We start from the raw sequence: 19,776 nt of genomic DNA, 5'->3' as shown, positions 1-19,776 counted from the left end.
AAGTCATCTCGTGTCTCAGTGCGCGACCGACCAACCGACCGATCCAACCGCCAATGGCCGTTGCCTGAGCAAACTCGAGCACACTGGCGGCCTAACACATACTGGCACTCCGGACGACAGACAGACACTGACTGCCCCACACTGACCCGGCTGACCAACTGATCACACTCACCCCCAACTGGCTAGCTCGATGCGCATTTTTTTAAGGACGTCATATTCGCCATTGACTGTAAAAATTATTTGTTTTGCAATTGCAGTTTCGGCCTTTGGGCAATTTTTAAGTGGTATTGAGGAGGATTTTGCTTCAGTTCATGTCAGACTTTAAGATCCATATGTGTACAAGTCACCATCTAAAATAAGCGTTTTCATTGTAGAAATACAGTAACATGAAACAAGTGCGAACGTCTGCACATGGTGAAATGAAAGTTTCGAAAAATTGTGCATGACTGTGAACCACAACGGTGAGAAGTTAATCAGTGCGTATTGTTGTGAATCTTCAGATTTGGTGGCGCAATGATTGTTCCATTAAGTTTCGGGTGTGCAACCGCAAAAATTCTCCTCCTTCTTCTTCTTCTAATATTTCGGCTGTATAACGTTCAGACATCTTCAGAGTGAACCGCAAGACTGCCGCTCCAGTTTTTTTTGTTTTTTTTTTCCTTTATTGAACTTCGATTCCCCCCCCCCCGAAGGGGGTCGGGCTGGCAGCAGCTTAGTATGCCGCTCTTCAGCCTACAGACTTTGTTTTAAAAAGGTGAAGATAATAAATACTAAAAAACAGGCGGTAAAAGTGAAGACTTAAAGGGTAACATGGCGAAAAAAATCGTGGAACTTAAAACAGAACAAAGGGAGGCTGATGTTAATAAAAATACATACGAAGCAGACAGGTAAAATAATAGACAGACAATTAAAAGAAACACGGCGACAGTCTGGTTTCTGTTCGCAAAGGACATAAAATTCACACCCAGCGACAGCATGGTTTCTGTTCGCAACACAGGAAAAGATGAAACAACACTGAACATGCACTGGAACACTGCACTAAAATATGACATACCACAGCCGAGAGCACATGGAGGGAAACTAGACAGATGAGGGGAAGATAAAAAAGGGGGGACGGAGAGGAAAAGCGAAGGGGAGGAGGCAGTAAAGGAGCCGATGGAGGAACAGGACCCATAAGAGGGGTGGGGGGTGCTGGGCAGATGCAACAGGGAGTGGGGAAGGCAGAGGAGAGGAATACAGAAGGACTCGGGGGGGGGGGGAGAAGGGAGGTAGGGAGAGGTTAGTTGGGGAGAAAACAGGATGGAAGGGGGGGAAGAGGGAGCCCAGGGAAAGGACAGAGGAAAGGAGGGGGGTGGGGATCAGAGTTGATAGGAGGGATAGATGGAGGGAGAGAGGGCATTATCCGGGAGGGGGAGTTGATGGAAGCCACCCTGGGAAAGGAGATGAAGGGTGTAGAGATGGAGGGTAGGGGGAACACAACAGTGAAGACGTGGCAGGGGGCGGGGATAGGAGAGGAGAGGAGCAACCAGGCGGTGAGGGGGATTGAGGTGGCGGGAGGTGTAGAGTATGCAGATATGTTTGAGTAATAGGAGCACATGGGGTAAAGGAATGAGGTCGTAGAGGATCTGTGTGGGGGATGGGAGGCATATACGGAGGGCGAGGTGGAGTGAATGACGCTCGAGGATCTGGAGGGACTTATAAAATTTGGGGGGGGGGGGGGGGCAGATATCCAGGTGGGACTGGCATAACAGAGGATGGGACGGATTAAGGATTTGTAGGTATAGAGGACGGTAGAGGGGTGCAACCCCCACGTCCGGCCAGAGAGGAGTTTGAGGAGTCGGAGGTGGTTGTGGGCTTTGGATTGGATGGAGCGGACATGAGGGATCCAGGTGAGGTGACGGTCAATGGTGAAGCCGAGGTAGGTGAGGGTGGGGGGTGAGGCGGACAGGACGGGCGCAGACAGTAAGGGAGAAATCCAGGAGCTGGAAGGAGCGAGTGGTACGACCTACGATGATTGCCTGGGTCTGGGAAGGATTGATTTTCAGGAACCACCGGTTACACCGTGCGGCAAAAAGGTCAAGGTGATTCTGGAGAAGGCGTTGGGACCGTTCGAGGGTAGGACCGAGGGCGAGGAATGTGGTGTTATCGGCATATTGCAAGAGGTGTACTGGAGGAGGGGGTTGGGGCATATCCGCTGTGTTCAGGAGGTGCTCGCTTCATCCCTTTATACTCGTGTAACGCGCCAATAAGCATGCGACCACAGATGCAAATGAGACAGAGATGTTGGTCGGTGGCAGAGACGTGCACAATGCGCGATTTACATCTGTGACTCCGCAGTCGATCTGTGTTGGCATGTCGATATATCATTGTGAGCTGCACTGTGACGACGTCTTTGTGAGTTTATTACGCCAAGATCCGGATTCCATGATTTGTCAAGTTTGAAATCACTATCTTTGTTGGTTAAATTGGTCGCCAAGCAAATCTCAATTGCCTCCTTCACTATCGAGTCCCATAAAGATGATGTAGTTGCCAAAATTTTGACGTTGTCATACAACATACTGTGACCAGTGTCAAATGGTTCAAATGGCTCTGAGCACTATGGAACTTAACAGCTGTGGTCATCAGTCCCCTAGAACTTAGAACTACTTTATCCTAACTAACCTAAGGACTTCACACACATCCATGACCGAGGCAGGATTCGAACCTGCGACCGTAGCGGTCGCGCGGTTCCAGACTGTAGCGCCTAGAACCGCTCGGCCACTCTGGCCGGCTGACCAGTGTCAATACAGCGCTCTGCCACTGCCGACTTGTTAGGTTGTAAAAGTCGCGTGTACCTGCAGAGTTCTGTACATCTTTCATGGACAGTACGAGTTGTTTTTCCAATGTCAGAAAGGCCACATTCACATGGAATTTTGTAAACTCCAGACTTTCGGAGCAGCAAATCATCTTTGACTGAGCCCACGAGTGCTGCTGTCTTGGGTGGAGGACGAAAAATCACTTTTACTTGGTGTCTGCTGAGGATCCGTCCTATTTTTGATCAGGGGCTACCCACATATGGCACGAAGGCCATCGATTTAAAGGTTTCTTCGTCTTCTTCTGCTTTCTTTGTGCCCTCTTTCGACTTGACAAATCATGGAATCAGGCACTTGCTGTAATAAACTCACAAAGACGTCGTCACAGTGCAGCTCACAAGGATATATCGACATGCCAACAGAGATCGACTGCGGAGTCACAGATGTAACTCGCGCATTGTGCACGTCTCTGCCGCCGACCAACATCTCTGGCGCATTTGCATCTGTGGCCGCATGCGCAGTCGCGCGGTACACGAGTATAAAGGGACGAAGCGAGCACTGGAGTGGCAGTCTCGCGGCTCACTCTGAAGATGGCTGAACGTTATACAGCCGAAATATTAGAAGAAGGAGAATTCTTGCGGCTGCACACCCGAAACTTAATGGAACAGTGTGTATTGTATTCCACCTCTCAGTTTTATTACGCGTACAGTTTAGTCAACACAAATGTGGACAACTTACCTTCATCTATAAGAAATTTTAACAAGTCATTCACATCCTTAACACAAATATCACATGTCCACTCTCTTGCAATGCATGCGCAATTCTTCTTTAAGGCCGGCCGCGGTGGCCGAGCGGTTCTAGGCGCTCAGTCCGGAACCGCGCGACTGCTACGGTCGCAGGTTCGAATCCTGCCTCGGGCATGGATGTGTGTGATGCCCTTAGGTTAGTTAGGTTTAAGTAGTTCTAAGTTCTAGGGGACTGATGGCCTCAGAAGTTGAGTCCCATAGTGCTCAGAGCCATTTTCTTCTTGAAGGAAAAGGCATATTCTGCGGCTATTGCTGCACTTCTGCTGTTTAATGTGTCTAAAACCAGCTCAAAAGATATAGCAGGGCAGAACGGAGTGAATGGCCTGCAAGAAATAGTTAAAAATCTGTATCTGACTTAAATGCTCTGAAATCTGAAGTTGATATCTCGATGTGCTAAAATGCTGAAAAACCAATGCGTCTGCGATTGTTTGCTGTGTTTCTGTGCTTCCTTCAAACAATATAAGCGCTGCAGTCATGGACCGTGCGGCTGGTCCCAACGGAGGTTCGAGTCCTCCCTCGGGAAATGGGTGTGTGTGTTTGTCCTTAGGATAATTTAGGTTAAGTAGTGTGTAAACTTAGGGACTGATGACGTTAGCAGTTGAGTCCCATAGGATTTCATACACATTTAAACATTTTAAACAAGTTCAAGGATTCAGTCCCAGTCTCACACACTGTTTTGGTGTACCGGAACGTTTCCAATCCATTGTTGCGTGGAAGTCCAGTGTGGATGCTTTTACATTCTTGCATACAGTGTACACGCTTGGTTTCTAACTATTAACCTCGCAGCTTGTGTGTTACAGGCGGCCGCTGTTGAGTGAACAACTACTGCACCATCAGCCGTGGAACGTCTCCTTCCACGACGACTTCAGTGCGCTGTGCGAGCAGCGGCAGCCGGAGGCGTCGCAGATGTTCAGCCTCGCTGCCACACTGTACGCCTCCTACCGTGTCTACTGGTACACTGCAGCCGTGTTCATGGATAGGTCCTACGAATTTAGTTTCAAGCCTGTGGGTAAGTTTAATACTGGGACCGCTCCACTTCACGCTTATCCACTGCCGACTGCCCAATTATGCGAGGAATGAGCTTCAAATGTCCTCCTGAATATCTAGTTTTAGATCCTACGTGATTTTGTATGTCTCGCAAGATGCTCTTTCCAGAGTCAGTTTTTCGACTGCTTGGCAACTGTCCATCTGGGCCTGTTACAAGGTAACTACTTCATATAAATTATGGAATGCTTAGAGAAGAATAAAAGGAGCAACTTTTTTATCCGACACAGATGTCACAGGTGCACCCTCTGCACGCTCGTGGTCCGTGAAGGTTGCGACGCTACTGATGTTCAGAGACTGTGTGATGTTTTAGAGATGTTACTCAAGTGCAAACCCGCCAGGTTAGCTGAGAGCGCTAATGCGCTGCTTGCTTCCTGGACTCGGGTAGGCGCGCCGGCCCCGGATCGATTAACGACGAGAGCCGGTGTGCTCGCCAGCCTGGATGTGCTTTTAGGCGGTTTTCCACATCCCACTAGATGAATACTGGGCTCGTTCCCACTTCACACCTCAGTTACAAGACTCACAGAAATCTGAAACACATTCGCACTATTTCACGGTTTACACTAGACGTCGACAGCTGGGATGCACTAATTCCGTCCCAAGGGGTACAGCGTGGTGACAGCCACCGTCTGAAGCTAACATAGTAACAACCCAGACCTGGCGGTAGCTGGTGCGGGATTCGGATACAACAACAACAAGTGCGAGCTGGGTGCTAATGATAGTATAACACACTCGAAACAAGTGGGTGTTTCACAAATAGTGCTTGCAGCCTCAGCCTAGCAGGCAACTAGCTCACCTGGAGTGTCTGCCAGTGCCTGGTACACCGAACGACTCGTCTCCCTCCCGTAGGAGGCCCGCAACATCTCTAAAAGAGTATTCATCCCACAGCAGATTGAACACCATCAGTGGAGGTGCAACATTTGAGTCACATAAAAAAGTGTTCCTTTTTATCTTCTCTAAACACTCTAACATGTAGCTTTTTTCAGAGCCAGTATAAGGCTTGCTTTGAAAACAGCTGTTGGTTTATGTAAAATAACCTCTACTGACAAACTAATTTTTTTATTAATACTGTAACTGGTGTAGTGTTCTAAATTTCTCTCTAGTATGAAATTGTTCGTATTTACTAATTTTATTTGACGAATAATACACTTGCGATAAAAAGTACCCGGACAGCCCCAAAACAAACGTTTCTCATATTAGGTGCACTGTGCTGCCACCTACTGCCAGCTACTCCATATCAGCGACCTCAGTAGTCATTAGACATCGTGAGAGAGCAGAATGGGGCGCTCCGCAGAACTCACGGACTTCGAACGTGGTCAGGTGATTGGGTGTCACTTGTGTCATACGTCTGTACGCGAGAGTTCCACACTCCTAAGCATCGCTAGGTCCACTGTTTCCGATGTGATAGTGGAAACGTGAAGGGACGCGTACAGCGCAAAAGCATACAGGCCGACCTCGTCTGTTGGCTGACAGAGACTTCCGACATTTGTAGAGGGTCGTAATGTGTAATAGGCAGACATCTATCCAGACCGTCACACAGGAATTCCAGACTGCATTAGGATCCACTGCAAGTACTATGAGAGTAAGGTGGGAGGTGAGAAAACTTGGATTTCATGTTCGAGCGGCTACTCATAAGCCACACATCACGCCGGTAAATGCCAAACGACGCCTCGCTTGGTGTAAGGAGCGTAAACATTGGACGAGTGAGCAGTGGAAAAACGTTGTGTGGAGTGACGAATCACGGTACACAATGTGGCGATCCGATGGCAGGGTGTGGGTATGGCGAATGCCCGGTGAACATCTGCCAGCGTGTGTAGTGCCAACAGTAAAATTCGTAGGCGGTGGTGTTATGGTGTGGTCGAGTTTTTCATGGAGGGGGCTTGCACCCCTTGTTTTGCGTGGCACTATCACAGCACAGGCCTACATTGTTGTTTTAAGCATCATTTTGCTTCGCGCTGTTGACGAGCAATTAAGAGATGGCGATCACATCTTTCAACGTTATCGAGCACCTGTGCCTGTGGCAGAGTGGTTACACAACAATAACATCCCTGTAATGGACTGGCCTGCACAGAGTCCTGACCTGAATCTTTGGGATGTTTTGGAACGCCGACTTCGTGCCAGCCCTCACCGACCGACATTGATACGGCTCCTTAGTACAGCAGTCCAAGAAGAATGGGCTATCATTCCCCAATAAAGCTTCCAGCACCTGATTGAGCGTATGCCTGCAAGAGTGGAAGCTGTCATCTAGGCTAAGGGTGGGCCAACAACATACTGAATTCCAGTATTACCGATGTTGGGCTTCACGAACTTTTAAGTCATTTTCAGCCAGGTGTCCGGATACTTTTGGTCACATAGTGTATTTCGATTTGTAACTGAACAGTTAACTGGACAGGATAAACTGTTAACATTATTCTTACAAATAGTTTTTACTATGGACTGTAGTAGGACTGAGGAAACTCTGTACTTTCAGCAATGGCACCTGTCTGATAAATAACTCTATTTGTTCGAATGACTATTTTTTTTTTAAATTTATTGTTTTATTCTTGTTGCTAGACTTTATCTCTTACTCGATCGTTCCATCTGCCTGTCGTGCACCAGATTTGAAAGAAGTTCATTTCGCTCTTTGTAACTGCCTGATAGGTTCTTGCTCGGTATGGAGCAACTCCATTTAAATGAAATGATGGGGGTGGGGGAGGGGGGAGGGGGGGGAGGGACAGCGAGTTTGTGCTCTCTCCACGGGAAAATTAATGATGCCTGCCGGTGTCGCTCTTGACCGCTTCAGACAATCGGATTGGTAGTAAAGTGACTAATTAAGAAACGTGATCGGCAAGTGTTACAACAGATAAAGAAGTAAGTTATCATAAGAATATGCTTATATTAGAACCAGGAACTCTAACACTGCAAAGACCGGCCTTTAAAAAATTACGGCTGTCGCCAGTAATTTACAGCTGACACTCATGAGCATAATAATGGCGCATAAACGGAAATACTCATTGTTAGCAAGTTACTAAACAAGAAGACGTGTTGGGGAATGAGGCACACTTACCCCATTTGTTGCTAGACTGTGCAGCTCTCTGCAGCGTGTGTATAATTACGATTGAAACTGTAATGGACGCAGAGGATAAACGTGTGAGCTGAAGTTAATGTTTCAATTCCTTGGAATGTTAGCGAGTAGCGACAAGATATTACAGAGTGAGTAGCGACGGAAGCTCACAGCAGTTTATCTGGCAGCTAAGCCCGACATTGAAGATATCTTCAGGGGAAAGCTGTCGTGATAATCCAGAGAGATCGGAGAGATCGTGGCAGTTCGGTCGAGATAACAAAAGAAGGGGGGGGGGGGGGGGGGGAATCTCTTCTGAGCACGTGGCAATGTTGGATTGCGACATCCAGCAGGTTGCTGTCGCCGCTTTAAAACCGTGGCTCTTTACTGCCGCCTCCTTTACGCATCACTGTCCAGCAGAATCGTAACGAGAGCAGGCGGCAAGTCCCTGAGCCAAAAACCTTTTATCACAACCGAGTGACCGACCCCACAAACCCTATGACGTCAAAAATTGGGACTAATTTCAACTGCTACCAATGGCAGCAGCCACCATGTACCTGCTGGTACACAGAAAGCTGATAATGCCTTCATTCCTCAGAGGTTTTCCGTCCTGCCTGGGTGGCAAGTGGCGCAAGGAATGACATTTTCTGCATCAGGGAGCATCTTTGAAAATTAGATGCCTTTCACATTTTCAGTGGATTCTAATGGCTTTCACTATTCGGAAGAAATTATGTTATCACACGATGGTCGTATCAAAAATCAGATTCAGGAACGTTGTTCTCCGGTATTTAAGGAATCTGGCACCGACTGTCACTTTACTCTCTGTTTTTCTGTAAGGAGGAATATACACATCAAAAAAAGTTTTGCATCACCTCGGTTCGAGAGTTCCGGACCTGTACAGAAAACTGGAATAGAGATAAACATAAACATCATTTCCGCCCTTTTTATTGCTCATGCAAACTACACATTGCATATTGTACCACCATACAGCGAGACCTTCAGAGGTGGTGGTCCAGATTTCTGTACACACCGGTACCTCTAATACCCAGTAGCATCCATAAGTTCATCAAGGTACTGTTGGTCCACATTATCCCACTCCTCAACGGCAATTCCCTCAGACTGGTTGGTGGGTCACGTCCTCCATAAAAACCCGTTTTAAATCTATCCCAGGCTTGTTAGATAGGGTTCATGTCTGGAGAACATGCTGGCCACTATAGTCGAGCGATGTTGTTATCCTGAAGGAACTCATTCGCAAGATGTCCACGATGGGGGCGCGAATTGTCGTCCATGAAGAGGATTGCCTCGCCAATACGCTGCCAATATGGTTGCATTATCGGTCAGGGGATGGCATCACATATCGTACAGCCGTTACGGCGCCTTCCATGACCACCAGCGGCGTACGTCGTCCCCACATAATGCCACCCCAAAACAGCAGGGAACTTCCACCACGCTACACTCGCTGGACAGTGTGTCTAAGGCGTTCAGCCTGACTGGGTTGCCTCCAAACACATCTCCGACGATTGTCTGGTTGAAGGCATATGCGACACAAATCGGTGAAGAGAACGTGCTGCCAATCCTGAGCTGTCCATTCGGCAAGTTGTTGGGTCCATCTGTACCGCGCTGCACGGTGTCGTGGTTGTAAAGATGGACCTCGCCATGGGCGTCAGGAGTGAAGTTTCGCAGCATGCAACCTATTACACACAGTTTCAGTCGTAACACGACGTCCTGTGGCTGCACGAAAAGCATTGTTCAACATGGTGGCGTTGCTGTCAGGGCTCCTCCGAGCCATAATCCGTAGGTAGCGGTCATCCACCGCAGTAGTAGCCCTCGGGCGGCCTGAGCGAGGCATGTCATCGACAATTCCTGTCTCTCTGTATCTCCTCCATGTCCGAACAACATCGCTTTGGTTGACTCCGAGACACCTGGACATTTCCCTTGTCGAGAGCCCTTCCTGGCACAAAGTAACAATGCGGACGCGATCGAATCGCGGTATTGACCGTCTAGGCACGGTTGAACTAGAGACAACACGAGCCGTGTACCTCCAGCCTGGTGGAATGACTAGAACTGATCGGCTTGGGACTCCCTCCGTGCAGTAGGCTCTGCTCATGCATGGTTTTTTACATCTTTGGGCGGGTTTACTGACATCTCTGAACAGTCAAAGCGTCTGTGTCTGTCATACAATATCCACAGTCAACGTGTATCTTCAGGAATTCTTGGAACTGGGGTGACGCAAAACTTTTTTTTGTGTGTGTATTTCCCCAGTAATGGGAGGGGGGATGGGAGCTCAAAGTTCCTCATCACCAGGCCTTGTGTCAGTGTCCTTCATTAAATTACCTCTCCTCAGTGTGTCATGACACGTGGGCCTGTTGCACTGTTGAAGGTAACGCATGAGGTGTCGACGATGATCGCCAGTGGCAAATCGTCAGTCGACCGCCACAGAGGTGTTGTACGCCTAAGCTGCATTGCCAGGGGCCAATGAGAAAGGAACAGTAAGCCACTCCTCCTGTAGTTTCGAGGCGCGACATAGGACAGTGCAACGACAGTACCCAGTTGCGTGGAGGAAGATAAGCGTTTCTCCCTGCTTACATGGGCAGAAGGACTCTCAATTTCTTTCTCGCATCTTGGACTAACCACACACTCTCAGCGTACAACAGACTCAAATTAAGAAAGCAGCAAACTGGACATATGTGGGTATTCCATCATTCAACCATCCTCTGTACTTGGAAAAACCCGCAAGATGAGGCGGTGCTGTGGTAAGCTGGTGGTTCCAAACTCGACTTTCGATGAAAATTTCGTTTCTCTGTGATGTCCCTAAACAGTTTAAGGTGAATGATACGATGGTTCCTTTGGATGGATGCACCTGTCTTGCTTCCCCATATTTCCCAATTCTAGCTTATGCTCTGTCTCTAATGGCTCTGTCATCAACAGGACGTTAGCCCCTAATCGTTTCTTCCTTCGTCTTTCCAAAATCCTGCTCATGTCTTACTTCCACCAATATAGCCTGGGTATCTGCACTCTCTAAATTTTACCATTCCTTACAGTCTTAGAACACGATGCAATCTGTATTGTCTTCCCCCTCTCACATGCAACCTCTACCAACTAATTAGATTGCCCTCTCTTCTGAAGTTCCTCTAACTTTGACACAAAGTGTATACTTTCCACAAACTTGGGGATCAAAAGCAGGTTTTTCTCCCCAATCGCATGCATACTTTCTGCGCCTCTACCAACATGTCATACCCACCCTCCATCTGCGCTTCTTCCGTATCCTATTCCAGCGAAACTTGAGCTGGATGCTTCTTCCTGTTCCAGAATAGTATGTTGACACCCATCCAACCAGCTATAATCCTTGCGTCTATATCCCTTCAATATATAGAGGTTCCCGCTTCCAGCCTCCTGACCACCATAATCCCTCCCTCACACCTCCCTCTTCCCACATCAACTTATCAATCTTACTTCCCAGCCCATTCCAACACCTCGTAATGCATACACCCTTTCTGGCCTGCACCTGCATCATACTGTATTACCCTCATAGCATGTATTGGAACCTGACTCCCAACGACTTGCCAGAAGCACTAGCTTTATCTTCACCATAGCACCATCATCAACTTCAACATCTGTGTGTTTGTTTAGAGACGATATGCCTTTTGTTTTTTTGAAACCTATCATATTATTCATTCAAACAATAAAAAACTATACAGGCATTTTTAACCTCGATAGGCTGAAGATCAGCAACTTGTCTGCAGCTTGACCACCACTCCATCATGTGGTGGGAGTGAAATGAATAACAAAGAAATTGAAGTGTCTACGACAAAGTCGTGTATTCGGCCTTTCACAGAATCTGTGTATAGGAATCGTACTGTGTCTACACTTGCGCTCAACACGGCAATGAACTATGTACATTGGACGATGCATAGCGTTTCAGTATCATTCTTCTTTGATTTATGCTGTGGAAGTGAGTGGTGCTCGAGAAAAACGACTATCAGGACTTCTCAGAAGGCAAAAGCTAAAGCTGTCCTCAAGCTGAAGCTTGGTTTGGTCACTGCAGTGCTTCGCCAGCCATGGTCCTACTGCAGGTTGTGGTCATTGGCCATCTTCCTACTTTTGAACTAAATTAGCCAGTTAATTATTGTGCGGCACTGTTAATTATTGGGCCTCTGAACCATTCTGCAGTTCCGACATTTTCGACTTCGATAAATCAGTGTCAGAGGTGAAAGAAGTGATAAGTGACAGAAGGAATCTCAGGAGCAATCCGTGAACCCTACTTCTCTGGAGTTCTAATCCCACATTCATCCACTGAGCAACTGAGCCACATGTGCCCCAATTGCATTTACTGCTGCATTATTATCGCCACAAAAGGTGTGGGTGAAGTGATGTAGTACTTTTACATTTCTCTACGTGTTTTTGAATTTATACTAACAGAATATTACGAGTAAACCGTTCATTGTGGTAAAGATATTTCCTAAATCTTCAGCTACTGTAGTTTGTTGTGCTTTTCCTCGACAATCTCGCACTAACGAAACAAACTGGTGACAAATCTGCTCCGTCACTTGTCTTAAATCTGCGTCATGGGAGTCACTAGGTTAGGGGACAAAAGTGAAATATCAGATAGACGAGAATTCAGCCTGCATCCACTTTCATTGTACAGCATGTCCGGATGTCCCCATAGAGTTATGTCAGAAGAGTATGTTTCCCTGTTAAGGTACTTAGATATGAAAAGTAAGTGTCCAGCGGATACACAGAGGTCTATGTGTCTCCATGTCCCCCTAGCATTTTTGCTTATCGGCCTTGTAATCCTGCTTAGAAAGGCTTCCTGTACACTTGCGTCAATTTTCCATTGATCTTTTAGCGTTGTGCCACATGGGACTTAATTTATCTTCATATTGAGTTACTAGCGTGGTTGTTGTTGTTGTGGTCTTCAGTCCTGAGACAGGTTTGATGCAGCTCTCCGTGCTACTCTCCCGTGCAAGCTACTTCATCTCCCAGTACTTACTGCAACCTACATCCTTCTGAATCCGCTTAGTGTATTCATCTCTTAGTCTCCCTCTACGATTTTTACCCTCTACGCTGCCCTCCAATACTAAATTTGTGATCCCTTGATGCCTCAGAACGTGTCCTACCAACCGATCCCTTCTTCTAATCAAGTTGTGCCACAAACCTCTCCAATCCTATTCAATACCTCCTCATTAGTTATGTGATCTACTCATCTAATCTTCAGCATTCTTCTGTAGCACTACATTTCGAAAGCATCTATTCTCTTCTTTTCCAAACTATTTATCGTCCATGTTTCAATTCCACACATGGCCACACTCCATACAAATACTTTCAGAAACGACTCCCTGGCACCTAAATCTATACCCGACGTCAACAAATTTCTTTTCTTCAGAAACGCTTTCCTTTCCATTGCCAGTCTACATTTTATATCCTCTGTACTTCGACCATCATCAGTTATTTTGATCCCCAAATAGCAAAACCCCTTTACTATTTTAAGTGTCTCACTTCCTAATCTAATTCCCTCAGCACACTGTCCATTCCGTTCAACTACTCTTCCAAGTCCTTTGCTGTCTCTGACAGAATTACAATGTCATCGGCGAACCTCAAAGTTTTTATTTCTTCTCCATGGATTTTAATACCTAGTCCGAATTTTTCTTTTGTTTCTTTTACTGCTTGCTCAATATACAGATTGAACAACATCGGGGAGACGCTACAACCCTGTCTCACTCCCTTCCCAACCACTGCTTCCCTTTCATGTCCCTCGACTCTTATAAATGCCATCTGCTTTCTGTACAAATTGTAAATAGCCTCTCGCTCCCTGTATTTTACACCTACCACCTTCAGAATTTGAAAGAGAGTATTCCAGTCAACATTGTGAAAAGCTTTCTCTAAGTCTACAAATCCTAGAAACGGAGGTTTGCCTTTTCTTAATCTAGCTTCCAAAATAAGTCGTAAGGTCAGTATAGCCTCACGTGTTCCCATATTTCTACGGAATCCAAACTGATCTTCCCCGAGGTCGGCTTCTAAATGGTTCCAATGGCTCTGAGCACTAAGGGACTTAACATCTGTGGTCATCAGTCGCCTAGAACTTAGAACTACTTAAACCGAATTAACCTAAGAACATCACACACATCCATGCCCGAGGCAGGATTCGAACCTGCGACCGTAGCGGTCACGCGGATTCCAGACTGAAGCGCCTAGAACCGCACGGCCACACCGGCCGGCTCAAAACTTCAATGTTTCACCTCTGAGTCAGAGGGTACGTAGTTGAGGGCCACACCCCATCACACCACATCATTACATTTTCTTTTTGGAAGCCCGCACGTGGGCTCTTGCTGATAATGGGCATTTTCCTTAGACAAGAGCCGGCCGCGGTGGTCTAGCGGTTCTAGGCGCTCAGTCCGGAACCGCGCGACCGCTACGGTCGCAGGTTCGAATCCTGCCTCGGGCATGGATGTGTGTGTGATGTCCTTAGGTTAGTTAGGTTTAAGTAGTTCTAAGTTCTAGGCGACTGATGACCACAGATGTTAAGTCCCTTAGTGCTCAGAGCCATTTGAACCATTTGAACCTTAGACAAGAAAACAATATTTCTCCCGTGCAAACTGCGATATACGGCACATTTATCAGTAAACAAGACTCTTGAGCGAGGCACGGCAGAAGTTGTCACAACGAAGTACGGTAGGTCACAAATCGTTGCTCCACACCATTGTCAGATAATTCAGTAACAAACGTCGGCCGAAATCATTTCGTATTCAAATTTTTTTTCAGAGTGGTCGTGCGCTGTTGACCAAGATGCTTGGAAGTTCCAACTCCTCTTTAGCGAATGGATTTCGCTGGAGACTGCTCATCTGATTAAGAGACGGTGGCACACCTTTCCTCTCACGTTTTATTGCTTCCAATACGTTGCTTGTCTTTGAGACAGCCTGAAAAAACAGGACATTTGTCTCAATCAGGGAGGGCTTATTTATGACGTGAACTGTGCCAAATGGTCTCATCAGAACTTTCATTGTTTTTCCTGTCTGTGGAAGTTCATGCACCCACAAATCCGCCACTAATCTCTCATTTACAATATAACTGTTGCTCCATGGGGTCGGAACTGAAAGACTGCAGCGCTGAAACAAAAATGCAATACTGATAACATTCTTTTTTGCCAGCTTCAAAGAAGGAGTAACCTGTCTGCAGCTCGTGGTCTTGCGGTAGCGATCTCGCATCCCGCGCACGGGGTCCCGGGTTCGATTCCCGGCGGGGTCAGGGATTTTCCCTGCCTCGAGAGGACTGAGTGTTGTTGTGTCGTCTTCATCATCATTCATCCCCATTACGGACGGGGGAAGGCAATGGCAAACCACATCCGCTAGGACCTCGCCTAGTACGGCGGTGTGGGTCTCCCGCATCGTCCCCTGCGCTCCTAGGAGTATGGAGCCTCATCACCATCAGCAATAAAACCCATATATTTCCTCATTTTTTATTAAGTCAATAACGATACACGGATCTCTTCGACACATTGTAGATGGAATAGACTTGCATATTAAAAATGACATCTGTTTACATAGCTCTGGGTAACTGAACCTGGATAATGTAGGTTGAAACGGTCCTATAGTCCCCTTTCATTATCATTTTATTTGCTTTCCAGTGCACTTTCACCCCACACTACTGGCCATTAAAATTGCAACACCAAGAAGAAATGCAGATGATAAACGGATATTTATTGGACAAATATACTATACTAGAACTGATATGTGATTACATTTTCACGCAATTTGAGTGCATAGAACCTGAGAAATCAGTACCCAGAACAACCACCTCTGGCCGTAATAACGGCCTTGATACACCTGGGCATTGAGTGAAACAGAGCTTGGATGGCGTGTACAGGTACAGCTGCCCAAGCAGCTTCAACACGATACCACAGTTCATCAAGAGTAGTGACTGGCGTATTGTGACGAGCCAGTTGCTCGGCCACCATTGACCAGACGTTTTGAATTGGTGAGAGAACTGGAGAATGTGCTGGCCAGGGCAGCAGTCGAACATTTTCTGTATCCAGAAAGGCCCGGACAGGACCTGCAACATGCGGTCGTGCATTATCCTGCTGAAATATAGGGTTTCGCAGGCATCGAATGAAGGGTAGAGCCACGGGTCGTAACACATTTGAAATGTAACGTCCACTGTTCAAAGTGCCGTCAACGCGAACAAGAGGTGACCGAGACATGTAACCAGTGGCACCCCACACCATCACGCCGGTACACCCGATGTCGCCCAACACGGATGCGACCATCATGATGCTGTAAACAGAACCTGGATTCATCCGAAAAAACGAGATTTTGCCATTCGTGCACGCAGGTTCGTCGTGGGGACACCATCGCAGGCGCTCCTGTCTGTGATGCAGCGTCAAGGGTAACCGCAGCCACGGTCTCCGAGCTGATAGTCCATGCTGCTGCAAACGTCGTCGAACTGTTCGTGCAGATGGTTGTCGTCTTGAAAACGTCCCCATCTGTTGACTCAGGGATCCGTTACAGCCGTGCGGATAAGATGCCTGTCTTCTCGACTGCTAGTGATACGAGGCCGTTGGGATCCAGCATGGCGTTCCGTATTACCCTCCTGAACCCACCGATTCCATATTCTGCTAACAGTCATTGGATCTTGACCAACACGAGCAGCAATGTCGCGATACGACAGACCGCAATCGCGATAGGCTACAATCCGACCTTTATCAAAGTGGGAAAAGTGATGGTACGCATTTCTCCTCCTTACACGAGGCATCACAACAACGTTTCACCAGGCAACGCTGGTCAAATGCTGTTTGTGTATGAGGAGAAATCGGTTGGAAACTTTCCTCATGTCAGCACGTTGTAGGTGTCGCCACCGGCGCCAACCTTGTGTGAATGCTCTGAAAAGCTAATCATTTGCATATCACAGCCTCTTCTTTCTTCCTGTCGGTTAAATTTCGCATCTTTAGCACGTCATCTTTGTGGTGTAGCAATTTTAATGGCCAGTAGTGTACATTACAATTCGGGTTTTTTCGTTGCTAAATTTCGCACCGGAGAAGACTGAGCTATGATTCAGTCTAGCCACAGGTCTCCCATATTTTTTTTTTTTTTTTTGTATGTAACCCAACTCACGAGTATGATTCCATAAAACGTTTATCCCTTGTTCTCCTCTTCCAAAACTCTCTGGCATGCGTGAGCGAATGAATATGGGTGTGTTTCATTTTGCTGTACGGTGGTTTAGTATGCTGCAGAGAATCAGCGGTAGTCTTACAGAATGACCAACCCTTGTAGTTTACAGGTAGGCAATGAGGCTTGTTCGCTTCGTGTGAAAGTTACCGGTGTTAAATTGGTGGTGGAAGCACCATCTGTGCGCTTTCCTGGTCACGGAGTCGTGTAGGAGAAGCTTTAGTGTGAGACGGGCAATTGGTTCGAGATCTCCGAGGGCCTGCAGTCGAGGTCTCTTCGAAGAAGCGTGGGTCGAACTAACCGCGTGGCGCGTTGTCTCATAGCGAGAGGGGAGCTTTTAGTTTTTGGCCTCGCGCTTAGCCTAATAGAGATTGGTTTGCTGGGTCGCAGCAAGGAATGCAAGACTTTTGCAGACTTTCAGTTTGATTCCTAATGGCAGACTTTGGTTCGTAAGAAGAACGTAACACAAAGGTGTTGCATATATTGAAGCGATCTCACGTAGGAATTGCGCCTCCGTTCATTGTGAATGTTTTGTGTGCCTGCGACTGCGTGTGCATACATTCTCATCTTTCCCGAGTCTTGATAATTTTTGCCTCTTTGTGAATTTTCCTTGTTCATTACTATATGTCCGTCGGAAACCGTCCACGTGGGTTACTATTAGAGTTTGTAGGGCCCCTGCCATTACCCTTCGTCTATTCAAATGTGTCCTCTGTAAAATGTTAATTGCTCACGTTTGCGTGGTTTAATGTTGCTAAAATTTGGCCATCATACGTATAAATTGTCTCTCCATGAACCACGTGGCCACACGAGTTAACTGTGAGCCTAACTCTCTCGTGTGGCAACGGCCTTGCCGCAGTGCATACACCGGTTCCCTTCAGATCACGGAAGTTTAGCGCTGTCGGGCGTGGTCGCCATGCGCTGTTGCCATTTTTCGGGGTGCACTCAGCCTCGTGATGCCAATTGAGGATCTACTCGACCGAATAGTAGCGGCTGCGGTCGAAGAAAACCATCATAACGACCAGGAGAGCGGTGTGCTGACCACACGCCCCTCCTATCCACATCCTCACCTGAGGATGACACGTCGGTCGGGTGGTCTCGGTGGGCCACTTTTGGCCTTCAGACGGAGTGCTAACTCTCCTGTGACCCCCTGTCTCTGTCCTAGAGTTTACGTATTGCTCTGATTTTGGAATATTAAATACCGGGTGATCAAAAAGTCAGTATAAATTTGAAAACTTAATAAATCACGGAGTAATGTAGATAGAGGGCTACAAATTGACGCACATGCTTGTAATGACATGAAGTTATATTAGAACCAAAAAAATACAAAAGTTCAAAAAATGTCCGAGAGATAACGCTTCATCTGATCAGAATAGCAATAATTAGCATAACAAAGGAAGACAAAGCAAAGATGATGTTCTTTACAGGAAATGCTCAATATGTCCACCATCTTTCCTCAACAATAGCTGTAGTCGAGGAATAATGTTGTGAACAGCACTGTAAAGCGTGTCCTGAGTTATGGTGAGGCATTGGCGTCGGATGTTGTCTTTCAGCATCCCTAGAGATGTCGGTCGATCACGATACACTTGCGACTTCAGGTAACCCCAAAGCCAATAATCGCACGGACTGAGGTCTGGGGAGCTGGGAGGCCAAGCGAGACGAAAGTGGCGGCTGAGCACACGATCATCACCAAACGACGCGCGCACAAGAGATCTTTCACGCGTCTAGCAATACGTTGTTTTTTTTTTTTTTTGTTCTAATAAAACCCCATGTCATTCCAACCATGTGTGTCAATTTTTACCTCTCTATCTAGATTATTCCGTGGTTTATTAAGTTTTCAAATTTATACTGAGCTCTCTTACGGGTATACAGGACAAAGGGAGAAGGAGACATATATGTTGATTTGCCGAAGTCTTTATTAGCATTTTCGGTAACATGATATGTTTTGTAGGCTATGATGTCTCTGTCGACGAAGCTTTCCAATCCAGACACGTTCGGGACACCACTCCCACCACGTACAACTGCTACTGTCAACCAGCCATTCCCATGGGAAAATGTGTCATTCAAATCAATGCTGAAATTCAATCTGCAACCACAAAACACAGAAGGTCCATCTAGCAATGCGTGTGCAGCAACAGTTTTAATGGTATTATTCAGTTGTATTTGTGGTTTGTGATTTCATGTTAAGTGCGTAAGCATCTATGTGTAGCCTTCGTTGAGGCTGTTTCTCCAAACTGAGGTTCAACTTTAAATGCAACCGTGATATTCAGATTTACTCTTTTATTTAATCATTTCTCAATACAGCGGAACAAACCTCCTAGCTTCGTTGGATGTTGGTGTTGGGGCCGTCCTTGCTGTTCTTTGAGTGAATCTGGGTCTGAATGCGAGTATTAAACCTTTCCCGTCTCCCTCTAATTACGACCGCGATTCTAAATTAAGAGATTCTGTTGTGAATCGTATAGCGTATCACAAGCAATCTTTTGTAGTTACCAGGCAACAGCAGTTATGTAGATGTCTTATAAAAATGACTTAAGAAATAAATAATTTTGTTTCAAGTCTTATCCAGTGTACCGAAGCCATGTCTCCTTTACCTAAGCCATTTACCTGTAGTTTCCTTGTTAGCCGATCCATAGCGTTTCCATGCAAAGAGATCCCATAATTAGTGCTCCCTTTTTATTTAAGAGAAATTCTTTAGAATAGATCTTGCTCTCAGGAATGTTGCTGCAAGCTGCTCTTATTCACAGTGTTCACACACTTTTTACTTTAATTTAATATTTGATTCATCTGACCAATCCCTGTATCGTATTATTAATTACTCAAACCGAGAAATAATTTTTAGAGTTCAGAAGCGAATAGTAACAGTAATGTGTAGTGTAAATCCAAGAACATCATGTCGAAACCTATTCAAAGAAATGGGCATACTAACCACAGCTTCACAGTAT

The 19,776-nt window shown here is 46.5% G+C and overlaps 1 protein-coding gene across 1 annotated transcript in view; it reads left to right on the top strand.

The window, feature by feature from the left end:
- Nucleotides 1-19,776, top strand: part of LOC124553904 — an 87,112-nt gene that overhangs the window by 60,858 nt on the left and 6,478 nt on the right. The window contains exon 6 of the mRNA XM_047127917.1: nucleotides 4,396-4,604. Within this exon, the coding sequence (XP_046983873.1) occupies nucleotides 4,396-4,604 (209 nt within the window). The remainder of the gene's footprint in view (nucleotides 1-4,395; nucleotides 4,605-19,776) is intronic.

Source organism: Schistocerca americana, chromosome 11, assembly GCF_021461395.2.
Source record: "Schistocerca americana isolate TAMUIC-IGC-003095 chromosome 11, iqSchAmer2.1, whole genome shotgun sequence".
Taxonomy (NCBI): Eukaryota; Metazoa; Arthropoda; class Insecta; order Orthoptera; family Acrididae; genus Schistocerca; species Schistocerca americana.
This window is presented reverse-complemented; position numbering and strand designations above follow the sequence as displayed.